The 15,239-nt window shown below is 40.4% G+C and overlaps 1 protein-coding gene across 1 annotated transcript in view; it reads right to left on the reverse strand.

Annotated features, from left to right (window-relative positions):
• LOC109821344 (oligopeptide transporter 3) overlaps positions 1-8,094 on the reverse strand; it is a 37,277-nt gene extending 29,183 nt beyond the window's left edge. The window contains exons 1-3 of the mRNA XM_020387533.1: positions 7,686-8,094; positions 7,386-7,580; positions 5,178-5,266 (exon numbers count right to left, since the gene is read on the reverse strand). Of these exons, the coding sequence (XP_020243122.1) occupies positions 5,178-5,266; positions 7,386-7,580; positions 7,686-8,094 (693 nt within the window). The remainder of the gene's footprint in view (positions 1-5,177; positions 5,267-7,385; positions 7,581-7,685) is intronic.

Genomic DNA, 15,239 nt, shown 5'->3' on the forward strand with positions numbered 1-15,239 from the left:
GATTTTTAGGCGCTCTCTCTGGTGCGCATTGGGTGGAATGCTTTGGTGCTGGAGTTGGGCGATCTCGTCTTGACTGGCGAGTCTTCGCGTTTGAGCGAACTCCAGTACGTGGGCGAGTTTCGACCCCATGTTTAGAAGAGCGGGTTCGGGAGGAACCGTCTATTTCTTTTCCTTTACGTTTATCTGCCAAATGATTATGGCGAGGCTCGCCAGCCTTCGAGGATTCGCCTACTTGGGTAGGCTCGTATGCTCGGTGTGGTTTGTTCGCATCAGGGATATGACCTGAGAAGCGAAGTCCTCCTGAGCGGATGGCTCTGCTGTCCTCGGTTGACGCTCCTGATTTGGAGGGCCTTCCGAGGTCGGGCAGTTTGCCTTCCTGTCTGGCGTTTCTCGGGCCTGTGTGATGGTTCAGGCCATTATGAGAAATGGAGGTTTGGACCCCCTGTCTGACGGGTGTTTGCCGTCGCTGTTGGTTAGTTCTCCCAGCGGGGAGAACGTCACCGTGGGTTGTGGCATTGCGGTTTGTGCCGGAGTGAACCGGCGCTTCCTCCGAGGCAGGTGTCTTCGTGGACCGCTTGGCGATCCATCTGGCAGACCCTTGCTTCTTGCGCTCGATCTCTGGCTTGGCCTTGATTGATTGCGAGGGATTGGGCTCCTCCGATGAGATTCGGGTGGAACCCTCAGGTGCAGAGGCTTTGACCGTCTGAGGTCGGCCTCGGTGCACAGCTCTGTGGCATTTGCGGGATGCATCGCCACCAGAGGAGGAGGAAGACAAGTACTCTTCGTACTTGGCCTGGTCGAACTCGATTTCTAGGGACTCCACTGTCGTCCCGACAGCAACCTCATCAAACTGAGCCACCACCATTTCACTCGATGAAACAGCCTCTCCCGCTGTGGTCGCCATCTTCTGTAGGGTGAAAATTTAATTTCCCGAAAACAGGGAGCGTTCGTTTGTATTAATAAGAAAGCTTATTACAAACTAACAAATCAAATGTTTACAACAGAAGCAGAGGGAAAGCCCTCTTTGTTTTGTGTGGGGACTTTAGGTGGCTACAGGATGCTTCACTCGATGCTCGTGTCGAGTCTGCTTCCCTTGGACCGTTTGAATGAGGTTGCTGGGGAGCTTCAGTACGCAGTAGAAGCTCGGGCCAATAGAGTTCGGGTCTACTTAGTTCGTCGGCGATCGGAGCTCGGAACTAGGCGGTGGTGCTGTAATGCAAGGATCTGCTAACAGCTTGGTCTCAACTCTTTTCTCTCCAAGTTTTGCGACCCCTCCTCCAGTGTGCTGGAAGGGGTTTTTAAATGGAAGAAGGACAGCTTGACTCATCCTTGAATTCTGGGATGTGACCACATCTTCTTCAGAGACGTCTAGCTGCTCCTCGATACCATGAATGGTCATTCGAAGGATTGTGCTTTATGTCCTGTCACCTACGATGGGAAGGCCCACCCTTGTATATGAGGCAACGGCCGTCTGTTATCCGAGTGGACCTGACCAACATTAATGAACTGCATTTATGAGTTCGCAGAGTGATGAGGCGTCTGTCCGATCACTCGTGACCGTCCGACGTGCTTCGGGTACGGTGCTTTCTCCTTTCCGGTCAGGAGAGGCGGCGAAGTAGGGGCACAGTACTCAAGTGGGTCTAGCCAGCTTGCCGAGTGCCGGCGGATCCAGCTCTTGACTCAGACAGCCGAGGTGAATCGCATTTATGAATGCTCAGGTTGACTCGACACCTGTCCAGGCCTTCGTGCTGTGCGTACTACGAGCGGCCGTTTGACGGTCCTGGGGTACTGTGCTCTCTCCCTTTGGGTCGAGAGGGATGGGAAGGTCCATCTCAGCACGTGGGGTAGCGGATACCCAGCTGTACTGACGGTCTTGGGGTTTGCCGGCGGATTCGACTCTGGACTCGGGCAGGCGAGTTGAGTGAAAGGCGAACTTCCGCCATCCTGATCGGTCTTAACTCGTGCTGGCGAGCCAACCGTTAGGCGATCCTGGAATCGAGCATATCTGACGTCTACGCGACTTAGGCCCGCGCCAGAGAAATGAGCGTGCGAGTTCTTCTCGTAGGCGAATTTCCCGTAAGTCTATAGAGGTATTTTTTACCGTCTACACTTGAGACGAGATTCGATCACTTCGTTGGATCAATCTTTCCTCACAAAACTCCCATTGGTGTTTGACGACTCATAGTCTTCCACCACAAAATGCCCCACTTATCAGACTAATTGACGGTGAGACCACCAAAACTCCTTTTGTTTGAATACACTCAAACTTTTGATGCATCTGTGCACTTAACATTGACGATTGTCAAATCACTCTGTGTTAAGTGTTTGTCACTTAACATCAGGAACCCCCTCTAAGTGATTTGTACAAGTCAACACTCCCACTGTGATTTGTACTCCCACTCCCACTGTCCACTTGGTCAAACCTTCCTACAGTTAGGACCACAGTCCAAAATCCCCTCTCGATTCCTTCAATGAACGAGAGGTCTACAAATCGAGCGATCAAACCTTCCTACAGTTAGGATCATCTCAAACCTCCCACTCGGTCAAATCTTTCTACAGTTAGGGCCAAAACCAAAATCCCCTCTCGATTCCTCCAATGAACGAGATGTCCACTTTCAAATCGAATGATCAAACCTTCCTACAGTTAGGATTACCTTAAACTCCCGCTTGGTCAAACCTTTCCACAGTAAGGACCAAAACCACAATTCACTCTCGATAAATGAGAAATCCATCTTTAATTCGATAATCAAACCTTCCGACAGTTACGGTTATCCGAATCTTTTTGATTCTCAGAGTGGAGATCCCACTCTTAGTTTTACCTTTCCGAATTCTTGAAGTAGAGATCCCACTTTGAGTTTCCTTTTGTAACTGGAGATAGAATATAAAATTTTTCCTCTTCAGCTTTGGGAGATAGAATATAAAATTCTTCCTCTCCCGTATCGGGTTCGTCTTTGCCCCAAGAGAAGACATCACTTTTTTTCAACTTCCAAAATCCGTACCTTACACGTGCGGGGAATTTTATCCCGAATCCTAAGTAGGGACAAGTCAATGCCTAACACGCGTTACTGGTTTAGTCTTTCACCGATTAAAGAAAACACCTAAATTGAAGTCTGGAGACTTTTATCCCGAATTCTAAGTAGGGATGATTCAGCGCTTAACCTGCGTTGCTAGGTGGTGCGTTCCCGTAAAAACGACCGAGTCTACGTATTCAGTATCATAGCAAAAAAAATCCATGCCTTTTATACGTGGGGAATTTTATCCCGAATCCTGAGTAGGGATAAGTCAATGCCTAACACGCGTTGCCGGTTAGTTCTTAACCGTAAAAAGAACAAAAGCCTACATATTCGACATTGTGGCAGGTTGTTATTCATAATGTCAAAATCCGTGCTTCACACGCATGAGGAATTTTATCCCGAAGCCTAAGGAGGGATAAGTCAACGCCTAATACGCGTTGCTGGTTTAGTCTTTTACCGATTGAAAAAGACACCAGAATCCCAGTCTGGGGAATTTGATCCCGAAGCCTAAGTAGGGATAAGTCAGCACCTAACACGCGTTGTCAGTTAGTCTTTTGCCGTAAAAAGGATAAAAGCCCACATATTCGACATTATGGCATGTTGTTTTTAATAACACCATAATCTGTGCCTTATACGCGCGGGGAATTTTATCCCGAATCCTAAGCAGGGATAAGTCAACGCCTAATACGCGTTACCGGTTTAGTCTTTCACCGAATGAAGTAGACATCAGAATTCAAGTCTGGGGACTTTTATCCCGAATCCTAAGTAGGGATGAGTCAGTGTCTAATACGCGTTGCCGGGTGCCATATTTTCGTAAAAAAATGGTGAAGTCTATGTATTCAAAGTCATAGCACCAAGTCTAAGTGATTTAATTCTCTTAGCACAACGTCACATACGGAACGAACTAAAACAATCCGCTTGTTAGCCCGATTTAAACAGTAATCGGTAAAAGTACATCAAATCCGTTAAAGGCTGAGGAATTGCCAAAAATCCTAAGTCTATGCCTAATACGCGTCGCCGTTTAGTCTTTTCACTTGAGAAAGATGAAGTCTACGTATTCAATATCGTAATACTAAAAGAGTTAACTCTTTTAGCATAACGTTGCATGTGGAACGGACTTAAACAATCCGCATGCTAGCCCGACTCAAACGTTGGTCAATAAAGGCTAATCAAACCCGTTGATGGCTGAGAATTTATCAAAAATTCTATAAACACAAGTCATTGATGCATCAGCTTCATTAGTTGATCTTAAGACTTGAGCATCCAACAACTCAAGAATAAAAGTCATACATGCAGATGAATCAGCTTTAATAGTTGGTCTTGCAACCCCAACATTTGGGACCGCCATGCTCCAACGCCTTAAGAGCTTAAACTGTGTAGACTCCAGCAAACGTACGAGTATAAACTGTGTTAACGCCGCCTTAAGAGCTTAAACTGTGTAGACTCCAGCAAACGTACGAGTATAAACTGTGTTAACGCCGGTCAGCACGTTACAGCAAAGGTTAATTGTAGACTCCAGCAAACGTACGAGTATAAACTGTGTTAACGCCGGTCAGCACGTTACAGCAAAGGTTAATGCCGGTCAACGCAAAGGTCGATGCCGGTCAACACGTCGATGATTTCGCCAAAATAAGGCTAAGGAAAGATTTCGGGTTAGGGGATGATTCTAGGGAGTTTAATCACATTTATATATGAATTCCCGACAAAGATAATCAGTTCAAAGTCAACTCAATGACAAGAGCTAAGTTTAGAAACTTACGTATCAACTTTAGTTCAAGATTTCGACAACGATCAGATGATAAACCAAGTGCCGAAAGAACTTCATCTATTCGACAAAACACTAAATATACTGAAGGCTAAAGAATTCAAGAATTGAAGCTATCTACTAGTCCTTTGACACCGACTGAAGATGGGGGCTATCATATCCAAAGCATTCCAGACTCCTCTATAAAAGAATGAGTCTGAAATACTTTGGATGGGGTATCTATAGGCGTCTAGAAAAGCCTATAGGTATCCGTACACAGCTTGAGACAAAGAGAAGGTGATGAACATCATTATCCAAGTCGAAGGGGATTGTCCGAGTCACCAATGTGCCTTTCTCGGATTTGTCATGAATCTGCTGACCACACTGACCGCCTATGAAATATCTGGGCGTATACACACCATGGCGTACATCAAACTGCCAACTGCACTAGCATAAGGAACATGCTCCATGTTTGCCTTCTCTTTCGATGTAGTAGGAGATTGTTTACCTGAAAGCTTAAAGTGTGGAGCCAATGGAGTCACCACCTACCTAGCATTTTGCATCTCGAACCTTGCGATAACCCGTTCTATATAGCCATTTTGACTCAAGAACAATCTTTGATTCGTCCACTCTCTTCTAATCTCCATACCCAGTATTTTTCTTACAGCGCTCATGTCCTTCATCTCGAACTCTTTACCAACTTAAGATTTTATCCTATCTATCTCCACCCTGCTCTTAGAAGTAATAAGCATGTCATCCACATACAAAAGAAGATAGATATAATCACCTACACAAAGTTTTCAAATGTAAACACAATAATCATAATCGCTTCGGAAAAACCCATGCTTCAGCATGAAGGAGTCAAATTGCTTGTACCTCTGCCAAGGAGATTACTTCAGTCCATAGAGTGACTTCCTCAAGTGATACACATGATTCTCCTTATCCTTAACCTTGTAGCCCACAGGTTGATGCATGTAGATCTCTTCATCTAAGTCTCCATGCAAGAAGGCTGTCTTTAAAATAAGTTGTTCTAGCTCAAGATCACTATGAGCAATAATACTCAATAGCACTCAAATAGAAGTGTGTTTCACCACCAGAGAAAATATCTCATTATAATCCACACCCTCTCTTTATGCAAACCTTTTAGCCACTAGCCTCGACTTGTATGTTGTACCACTGAGCTTTGAAGGAGCTTTAAAGGATCTTCCATTCGCTTATACACTCAATTACAACCAATAGCTTTTCTTCCTACGGGCAATAGGACCACCTCCCGTGTTTGGTTCTTCCGAAGAGATTCCATCTCCTCCTCCATTACAGCCAACTATCTCTCACCATTTCTATCCCTAATAGCTTCCTTGAAGGAGACCGGTTCATTATCCTCCACCGAGGGTGCGTATTCCACCAAATTAACCTGCCCATAGTGCTTCAGGGGTTGATCAACCCCCAGCTTCAGTACCTGCTTATATGCTCACCTTGGCCTAGTGGAAGCCAAACTATCCTCGAGCTGTTGTTGTTATAGTGCCTATGTATTCTCCTACTGAACCTCCTCCTACTCAAGCTTATCATCTACCTGATTTCCCACTTGTACATGACTAGAACCTTGTTGGTCTTTAGGTTCTATCTCAATAACTTAAGACTTTGAAGTCCTAACAGTCCCAACACCATCATCCTTGAGTGCCTTAACAATCATGGATTTCTCATTAAAGGTAACATCCCTGCTAATCACGAACTTTGAATCTTCTGTACACTAAAGACGATAGCCTTTTACACTCTTTGCATATCCCAATAATATAGCCTTTGGCCCTCGCGTTAAGCTTTCCCTCGTTGACGTGATAATAGGCGGTACACCTAAAAATCCAAAGCCTCTCATAATCTGCATGTTCCCTTGACCATATCATATAGGGTGTATCACCATCCAATATAGAATGTGGAGAACGGTTCACAATATACCAAGCTGTAACCACCACTTCTGCCCACCATTCCTAGCCCAATCCAGCATAAGATTGTATACTCATTGCTTTTCTGTCAATGTTCGGTTCAGTCTCTCCACGACCTCGTTCTTCTGTGGTGTTGACCTGACTATCCAGTGTCGAACAATGCCCTCATGATCACAGAACTCCTTGAAGGCACCATCTGTGTATTCTGTATCGTTGTCAGATCTCAGTGTTTTTAATTTTTTCCCTGTCATGTTCTCAACTATTGCTTTTCACTTCTTGAATGTCTCGAACAACTCATTCTTATTCTTTAAAAAATAAATCCAATTATACCTCGAATAATCAACTATGAACAAGACAAAATATCTAGAACCCCCTTTGGAAGTTGTTTAAGCCGAACCCTAAACATCAATGTGCACATAATCTAGTATCCTCCTGCTCTTAGACTTGTTTCTCATAAACTAGACCATGTGCACCTTTCCGTACACACAATCCTCGCAAAACTCCATGCAATATTTCTTCAGATTCTTCAGAAGACCCTCCTTACCAAACAGAACTAGACCCTTCTTTGATATTTGCCCAAGCCGCCTATGCCATAACCGTCTGTGCTTACATGGGTCTCCACCACTTTCTTCAGTTCCAACCACTGTATCTCCCGTTACTGTTGTACATAAGAGAATATATATATATTACCATGACAAACACACTTCATCACTACAAGGGAACCCCGAACAACCTTCTTCACTCCGTTCTCTATAACAATCCTGCAACCACCAGAGTCCAATGCACCAACTGAGATAAGATTCTTCCACAAGTCGAGAACGTGCCTCACATCCGTCAAGGTTCGGACCACTTCATCATACATCTTGATCTTGATATTACCTAGCCCTACCATTTTACAAGCATGGTTGTTCCCTATCAATACGGTTCCACCATCAATGATTCTATAGGTAATAAACCACTTTCTATTTGGGTACATGTGGTAAGAGCAACCTGAATCAAGAATCCACTTTCCGGATATATCATCATCACCCGTGATGACATAGCATTCCTTCACACTCCCTTCCTCTGAAACATAGCTCGCTTCTTCCTTTCCTTCTCTCCTCTCACTCTTGTTGTTCTTCTTCTTCCCATCTACTCTCTTATTTGGACAGTTGACCTTGAAATGCCCAACTTCATCGTATTTGAAACACGCCCTTCCCGCAAGATGTCTTGATTTAGATCTAGACTTTCCTCCCTTGTCTTTTCCTTGCTCATTGCCCCTTCCTCTAGCAAATAATCCATGTGCTTGTTCTTTGTTACCACCAGTAGTCATATCATAAGTTACAATCTTCTGGAAGTCATCTGCTAGAAGTACCATTCTTGTCTCATCCATCATCAAATTGTCTCCCACAAGCATCATGTTTGCACCAGGTTCTCATAAGATTTCGGTAGAGATAGAAGTAGTAGAAGAGCCTGATCCATGTCTTCTATAGTCACATCGATGTCCTTCAGATCCGATATTATCCTATCGAACTTATTGATGTATTCCCATGTTGATGAGCCCTCATCCATCTTACAAGTATACAATTTAGATTTTAAATAAACCTGGTTTGTTAGACTCTTCGTCATGAAGATGCTCTCTAACTTCGACCACACGCCCACAGTTGTTTCCTCTCCATCTACCAAAAAAACTACATTCCTCTCAAGGCATAGAATAATCGACGCTCGTGCTTCCAGATCTAGATCCTTCCAATCCTCATTAGACATATCCTTGTATTTCTTCTCCTTTCCAGCCAAAGTCTTGTGTAATTTCTACGAAATCAATGAATTCTTTATCTGCATCCTCCAATAGGAAAAATCGTTCTTCCTATTGAACTTTTCAATTTTGTACTTTCCAACTTTAACCGTCTTGCTAGTTGACGCCATCCTCCGCTTGATTAATAATCCCTTCTCTCTAACGAATTGCTCTGATACCAATTGTTGGGCGCAGAGTCACGTCCTCACGCCACGGAAGCGATATTACCCGAGAGAAAGGCCTATCTTTTATTGTCACAAAAACTCAAGTCAACCTCTATATTCCCGTTTCACTAAGAAAACAAGAACAGAAAGTAAAATATCTCAAAAAAGTAAAATATACACTCTTCCTCTTATCAGTTCTAGGACTGACTTGTCGAGAGAACCTACAAGTAATAGCCAACTCCAAGAAAACAGTAAAGACACAAGATTTATGTGGTTCGACAAACATGCCTACGTCCACGGGAGAAGGGGAATGAGAGATTCCACTATGAGGAAAACACAGACGACTTGTACAATCCAGAAGCTCGTCTCAATAGAAGAAGATTTAATTTTTTACCCAAAAAAAATTGACATCTCTCTTGTAAAATCTCTCCAAAGCCCTCTTATCAAGATCTCTCTTTTCTAGCCGCCAAAGAAATCATTGTTTTCTTCTTATCTCAAAAAAACCCTAGAAGAAGACTCCTATTTATACCAAACTGGAAATCCGAACTGGGCCTTAAAAAACCGCATGCGGCCTCAAGTCAGAGACGTGTCTCTCAGGTGAACCGTCTCACGCGGGGCCGTGGGCCGTTCACAAATTGATTCTCTTCCGTTTCATATATAAATGGAAGCGGCTATAATCTACGAATGGGCTCGTTTTTATCATGTTTGTAAGGCTTTGTAACATTCATATTTTTATTACACTCATTTTTTTACTTAAAGAGTTTATAATTGTCCAGCATTCTAATACAAAAAACATGGTGGCGTTATAATTGTTCTATAGGATATCGTGTCTTTAATCTCAGAGATAAATGTCTGGTATGATTCCTACATACTAGACCGTTGATCTCTTTTTTATAGCATTATCGCAAAAACTAGATTTAAAATAAACAAGATTCAAATTTTCAAATAAGGAAATTATTCAAAAATTTTAATTGTATACTGTGTTTGGAAAAGCTTCTATTTCTTTGTCATACTCTCATTTATATAACTTTATTAATAATTATCATTTTTGTTATCAATGTAATGTACGCTAGTTGTATTTTGACCTTCTCCCTAGGTAAAAATCCTGGATTCACCACCAGTCGACAGAGACTTCGGATGCGGCTGCTAAGTGCAATAGTGTACGCAGTGTAGCCCGGTCAGTAATTTTATAACCATAGAGAAAGGAGAGAAAAGAAGAGAAGAGGGGAGAAAGAAGGCTGCTGAGGGCGGTTCTTCGCTGTGCTTTCATTGGTCCTACACAAGTAATCTTGTTCCATCTCTTATAATTATTCTTGGTTTCTTGAAAGGGTGAGGGTTACTATTTTGTCCGTGATTATGGAGGGTAGAAGAGAACTAGGGTTGTGATCTTTTCAACATAATGGATCTTTTTGGTGGTCGCGTACGACTCGAGGTTTTTTTCCCGTTAGGATTTTTCCCTTGTTAAAATTGCTTGTGTTCGTAATTGTAATTTTCTTCTTCAGCTTCGAGGTTTTATCTGTTGATCTCACTTATTCTTGGGTCGTGCGCTTAGGCTTGGAGATTGCTTATTTTGTCGTACACGATCTGATTGTGCTTCTCGACCCCCAACAATTTGAGGGGATTTCCTTAAAGTTAACCCAGGTTTGAATCTACAAAATAGACGGCTATTATTTTTATTTTTACATTTATTATTATTTTTTTTATTTCGCTAATCATGTGACGCATGTTATGTTCTTGATGTCGCATGTCAAAATTCACGATAGTGTATTGATGGTCCATTGATGTAGTGCTATGATTGATTGTTTATGTCCTTTATCTTCAAGGATATTAATTGAGCCACACAATGCAGTTGAAGGAGAACCATTTCTCTGAGCTGAGTTTTGTGTTTTGGTCCAAATGGTCCCAAATATGGATATTTGTTTAATCTTTTCTCTTTTTTAAGCCTAATTTAAGATAGCTTGAATTGTTGAGGCTGATGGACGGCGAGCTTGTCGACCACAAGGGTCTCTACTCAATGCGAGCTTTGGTAACTCCGTGTACAATTGTTGAGGCTTGAGATTTTGCACCTCGTGTAAAAGAGAGCCGAAAGTTGTAGCTTGAATTGATAATGAAAATACGGTTACATGGATTATAAAAGATTTTGTTAGCAAGGGCAAAAAAAAATAGCTACAAAGAATAGAAAAATCAAGATGAAACAGTTACTTTGTAGCAATATGAGAATAAACCATAACCATTCATTATCAATACTTCAAAGGAGATAATGTAAAAGTTGGGATTTACTGAATTTTTTGCAACAAAGCACAAAGCAAAGTTCAATTAGTCACTATTAGAAACTGTATACATTTATAAGTTTGCATCAATGCGAACGGGACCTAATGTGAGTTCATTTTTTGATAAACACTTGAAGTAGTATCAAACTTATCATAATTTCTTACTTTTTCTTTGTTATATATTTGTATTTATCCGACTTGTGTTGGGTTCTGCGGGTTCCGATTGAATTATGGATCAATACTAATCTAAACTAATTTTATGACCGCGGTTCTTTCTACCTCCACATCTAGGTCGATCACCGAAGGCTTAAGACCTACTGATTTACCTTTTTTTTTAATGGTCAAAGAATAGCTTTGCCGAAACAATTTCAAAGCATCATTGGGACATTTTTTAAAGGCATATGTGACATTTCTTCTATTATAAGATACCATGGAAATGGGAAAGAAGTTCACTCCTCCCCTTACTCGTCTATAGCCAACACAACTAAAGCGAACATTCCTCCTCCTTTTCCTCCAATAAAGCTTTTTGCAAAATAATCTAGAGGGTCTTTGAACCAGACTTGGAAGCTCTTAAATTTTATAGCCTTCCATGCCAAGATGTGTGCAACACAATTTTCAGTTTGATGAACAGCTCGCACATCCCAAAAATTGAACAAGATATACAATCTTCGCATGTCCTCAATCATGTGACCTAAAGATGATAACATCATGGAATCATTCCGAATAGTTCTATTCGCATGTCCTCAATCATGTGACCTAAAGATGATAACATCATGGAATCATTCCGAATAGTTCTAACAGCTCGCTCGGTGTCACTTTCAAATTCAATCCTTCTAAATTCTATGGTGCATATGAACCATGCAGTGTCTGTCATTAGCTGAAACTTTGCCTACTCAACGTTCCCATACACATGAACTGATTTTGATAATCCTGCATAGAAAATTCCCTCAACATCTCGCACCGCTACCCTACTCCAATCACTCTCCCTCCGCTGCAAACACTGCTTTATTGGTTTACTTTAAAAACCACTTTATTTGAAAACTCAAACTGAGAAAATGCGTACGCGTAAAAATATTTAGTGGGTTTATTAAAATGATCTTATTCATGAAGGCCCATTAAGTATTAGCTTATGGGGTGGCCTGATTGTAGCGCCCACTGACATTTAATAAAGCCCAATCTTTTTGTACGGCAAATAATTAGCAAAAAAATAAAAGGGTTAGTTTCATATATACCCCTATGGTTATTTGCAACTCCATACTCTAGTTTTCGCAAAGCTAACCCTTAGATCATCAAATTTGAAAAAATTTACCATCAAAACAATTAATCATCAACTTTGATAAGCTAGTTTATAATCGCTATGTAAAAATTATGAACAAAATAGTCAAATTAGAGCACCAAGCTAGTTGATAATTAGTTGATTTTACAGATATTTTTCACAAAATTAATAATTTGAGAGGTAATTTTGTAAATACTAACATTTAGGAAGTTTTTTTTTGCAAATACACGTTAATGGGGGTAAATATGCAGATCGAGAACCCAAAATAAAAATGAAAATATACGATGACAGTAATACCCTTCGTCAACATTGCTTTCATCATTAGTAATAGTAATTAAATTGAGGGATAGATTGGTCATAACAAATCTATCATTAACTTACTGACTACGGTAAGATTTGAATCAATTAATATTGTTTATTTTGTTTGAAGATTTGATTTTGGTTATGATTTCATCATCTGTCGACAAAATGCCAATCTGGGTCTTGACTTAAAATGAGGGTTTCTTTGCCTTCGCGATGAAATTAATAGCTTTCAAGTAACTGGTTATACTTAATAATTATGTTTATATATTCATTTGTTTGAACTTTTGAGTTTTTTTAATGTTGCTTTAAATTTTGGGCAAAAATTGTTAGGACTTTGTCCACACAATATCTATTATTTGAGTAATAACAAACTCTCATTTGATTATGACATTGGTTTGAGATGTAGTACTATAGGTTAAATAAAGTTCTAGGACATGTAGGTAGCGACACGATGCGAAAATCAGCTCAAAAGCTGATATCGGCATCATTACCATCAATGGTAGGTTATTAACCATTGATGGTGAATGATGACCATCGATGGTACTATGATCCATCCACGGTGCAAAAGTCCAAAGACATGACTATATTCGATTTCAACCATCAACAGTCTCTCGACACTATTTATGGTCGATAGGCACCATCAATGGTAAAGTTAGCTGATACAATTTTTAAGATTCAATAGCAACTATTCGCGATTTATATTATCTCCAACCTCTATTACTTTTGGGATATCTCTTTCCTGGCCTAGTTGTGAGTGAATAACTTAGACACACACACACACACACACACACAGAGAGAGAGAGAGAGAGAGAGAGAGAGAGAGAGAGAGAGAGAGAAAGAGAGAGAGAGAGAGANAGAGGTGGCATTTTAGGATTATGCTATTGAGAGCTAAAGAAGAGATTTTGATTCCACGGAGCCTCCTCAAACTCCTACTCGTCGCGCACAACATCTTTATATCATTCCACATCAAGGGGAGTTTCCCATGGAAAGATCATCATCATCATTTTTCATCAAAATTTATTTATATCCTTCAAATGGCGGTTTGTTTTATCAAAAAGGCTGTAAGGTCGTTCTTCGTTCTGAGCTTAATTAGTTTGTGATTACCTTGAACTTTTTTTACGGCATACTCAAGCTTGTTGGATTGAAGGTTGAGCCTAGCTAAGTTAGGAGTTACTCATTGTGAAGAGTCAGCCTGGACGACTAGATTGGGAGAAGTTAGGCTTTCAATATTTATGCCTACTAAATCGGATTTGTGATTCAAGCAAACTCTTATCATAATAAGGAAGTCTATTGATGAGAAGAAAAAGTGAACGTAGAATTGTTTATCCGAGTCACTATAAAATCTCGTGTTTTCTTAATTAGTTGTTTTTGGTAATAGTTAGTTTGTTTTATATCATTTATCATTTTTATTTGATATTTTTCACTGTATATTTTGTGTTTTGATGGAAAACAATAGTAATCATATTCATCCTCCCTCTATACTTGCATCTCAAGTCTAACAAGTGGTATCAGAGTCTCGTTACCTATCTTTAGGATTAACAACCTAATGTAGATATCTAGTTTGACTGCAACAACGGTTTTCCCAGACGGACTTGCTGTCAATCGACCACCCATTTTCAATGAGTCAAACTACCTATTGGAAAGTGTACATGAAAGTCTTTTTTCTACTAATTTTGCAATTTAGAATATTGTTAAGATCGGCTATATGAACCCACTAGGTTTGTTAGTGAGACCATCGTAGTCACACTTATTGATAAGTGGACCCCTGATAACAAAAAGCATTACTCTTTGAATGTGAAAGTAATAAATGCTCTTTATTATTTTTTAACTTTTGAAGAATTTAACTATGTGTCTTATTGCTCTCCTACACAGGAAATCTAGAACACATTGGAAGTTACACATGAATGAAATTCACAGGTAAAGGAGGCAAAACCTATAATTTTCGTAAGTAAGTACGAAAATTTTAAGATGAAGACCTAAGAAAGCATTCAGGAAAAATTTACCCACTTAACAGATATTGTGAACAAATCAAAGAATTTGGGTAAAGGGTAGGTACAAAAACATGAGCTTGTGAAAAGAATTCTTTATTCTCTTTACAGGGATTGAGAACCAAAGGTAACAATTAGCTAAGGATGCAAAATTTTTTTGAACTCTTAAGAATATTGTAGGGAATATTTAGATATATGAAGTGCGATTGAAAGAAAGGGAGGATGATTCTCAAGGTAGCTCAAAATATAAAACAATGGTTTTACATATGAAGAAGGAAAAGTTGAAAACGGAGGCAAGCTGAGACTCTGATGATAGCGGTAAGAGCAAGACGAGGCTAGTAATCAAAGGATTGAAATATATCCTAAAGATAAAAGATGGGAAAAAGTTTATGCACAATGGATAGAACAAAAACTTCTCTATTTTGTGTTTTTCGTATTGTAATTAACTCAGATTATAATAAAAAAAAGTTATAGAAAACACAAAAAATTATAATATCTGGGTTCTTTTCTATGTGCTGATGGAGCGTCAATCTTGGACGCCATTGACAGTTCAACTAAGACAGTCCCTCGCATGTTGATGGTTTTTGATCTCTTGGAAGATGTCACGATATTCTCTAGAGAAAGAGATGCCAAAAGAAATCCAAATGCCAAGTCCACGCGTGTGCTCTGTGTCCTAAATGAACAATTTCCCTCCTCTTATAAACAGAGAGAGAGAGAGAGAGAGAGAGAGAGAGAGAGAGAGAGAGAGAGAGAGAGAGAGAGAGAGAGA

This window comes from Asparagus officinalis, chromosome 8, assembly GCF_001876935.1.
Source record: "Asparagus officinalis chromosome 8, Aspof.V1, whole genome shotgun sequence".
In the NCBI taxonomy this organism is placed as follows: Eukaryota; Viridiplantae; Streptophyta; class Magnoliopsida; order Asparagales; family Asparagaceae; genus Asparagus; species Asparagus officinalis.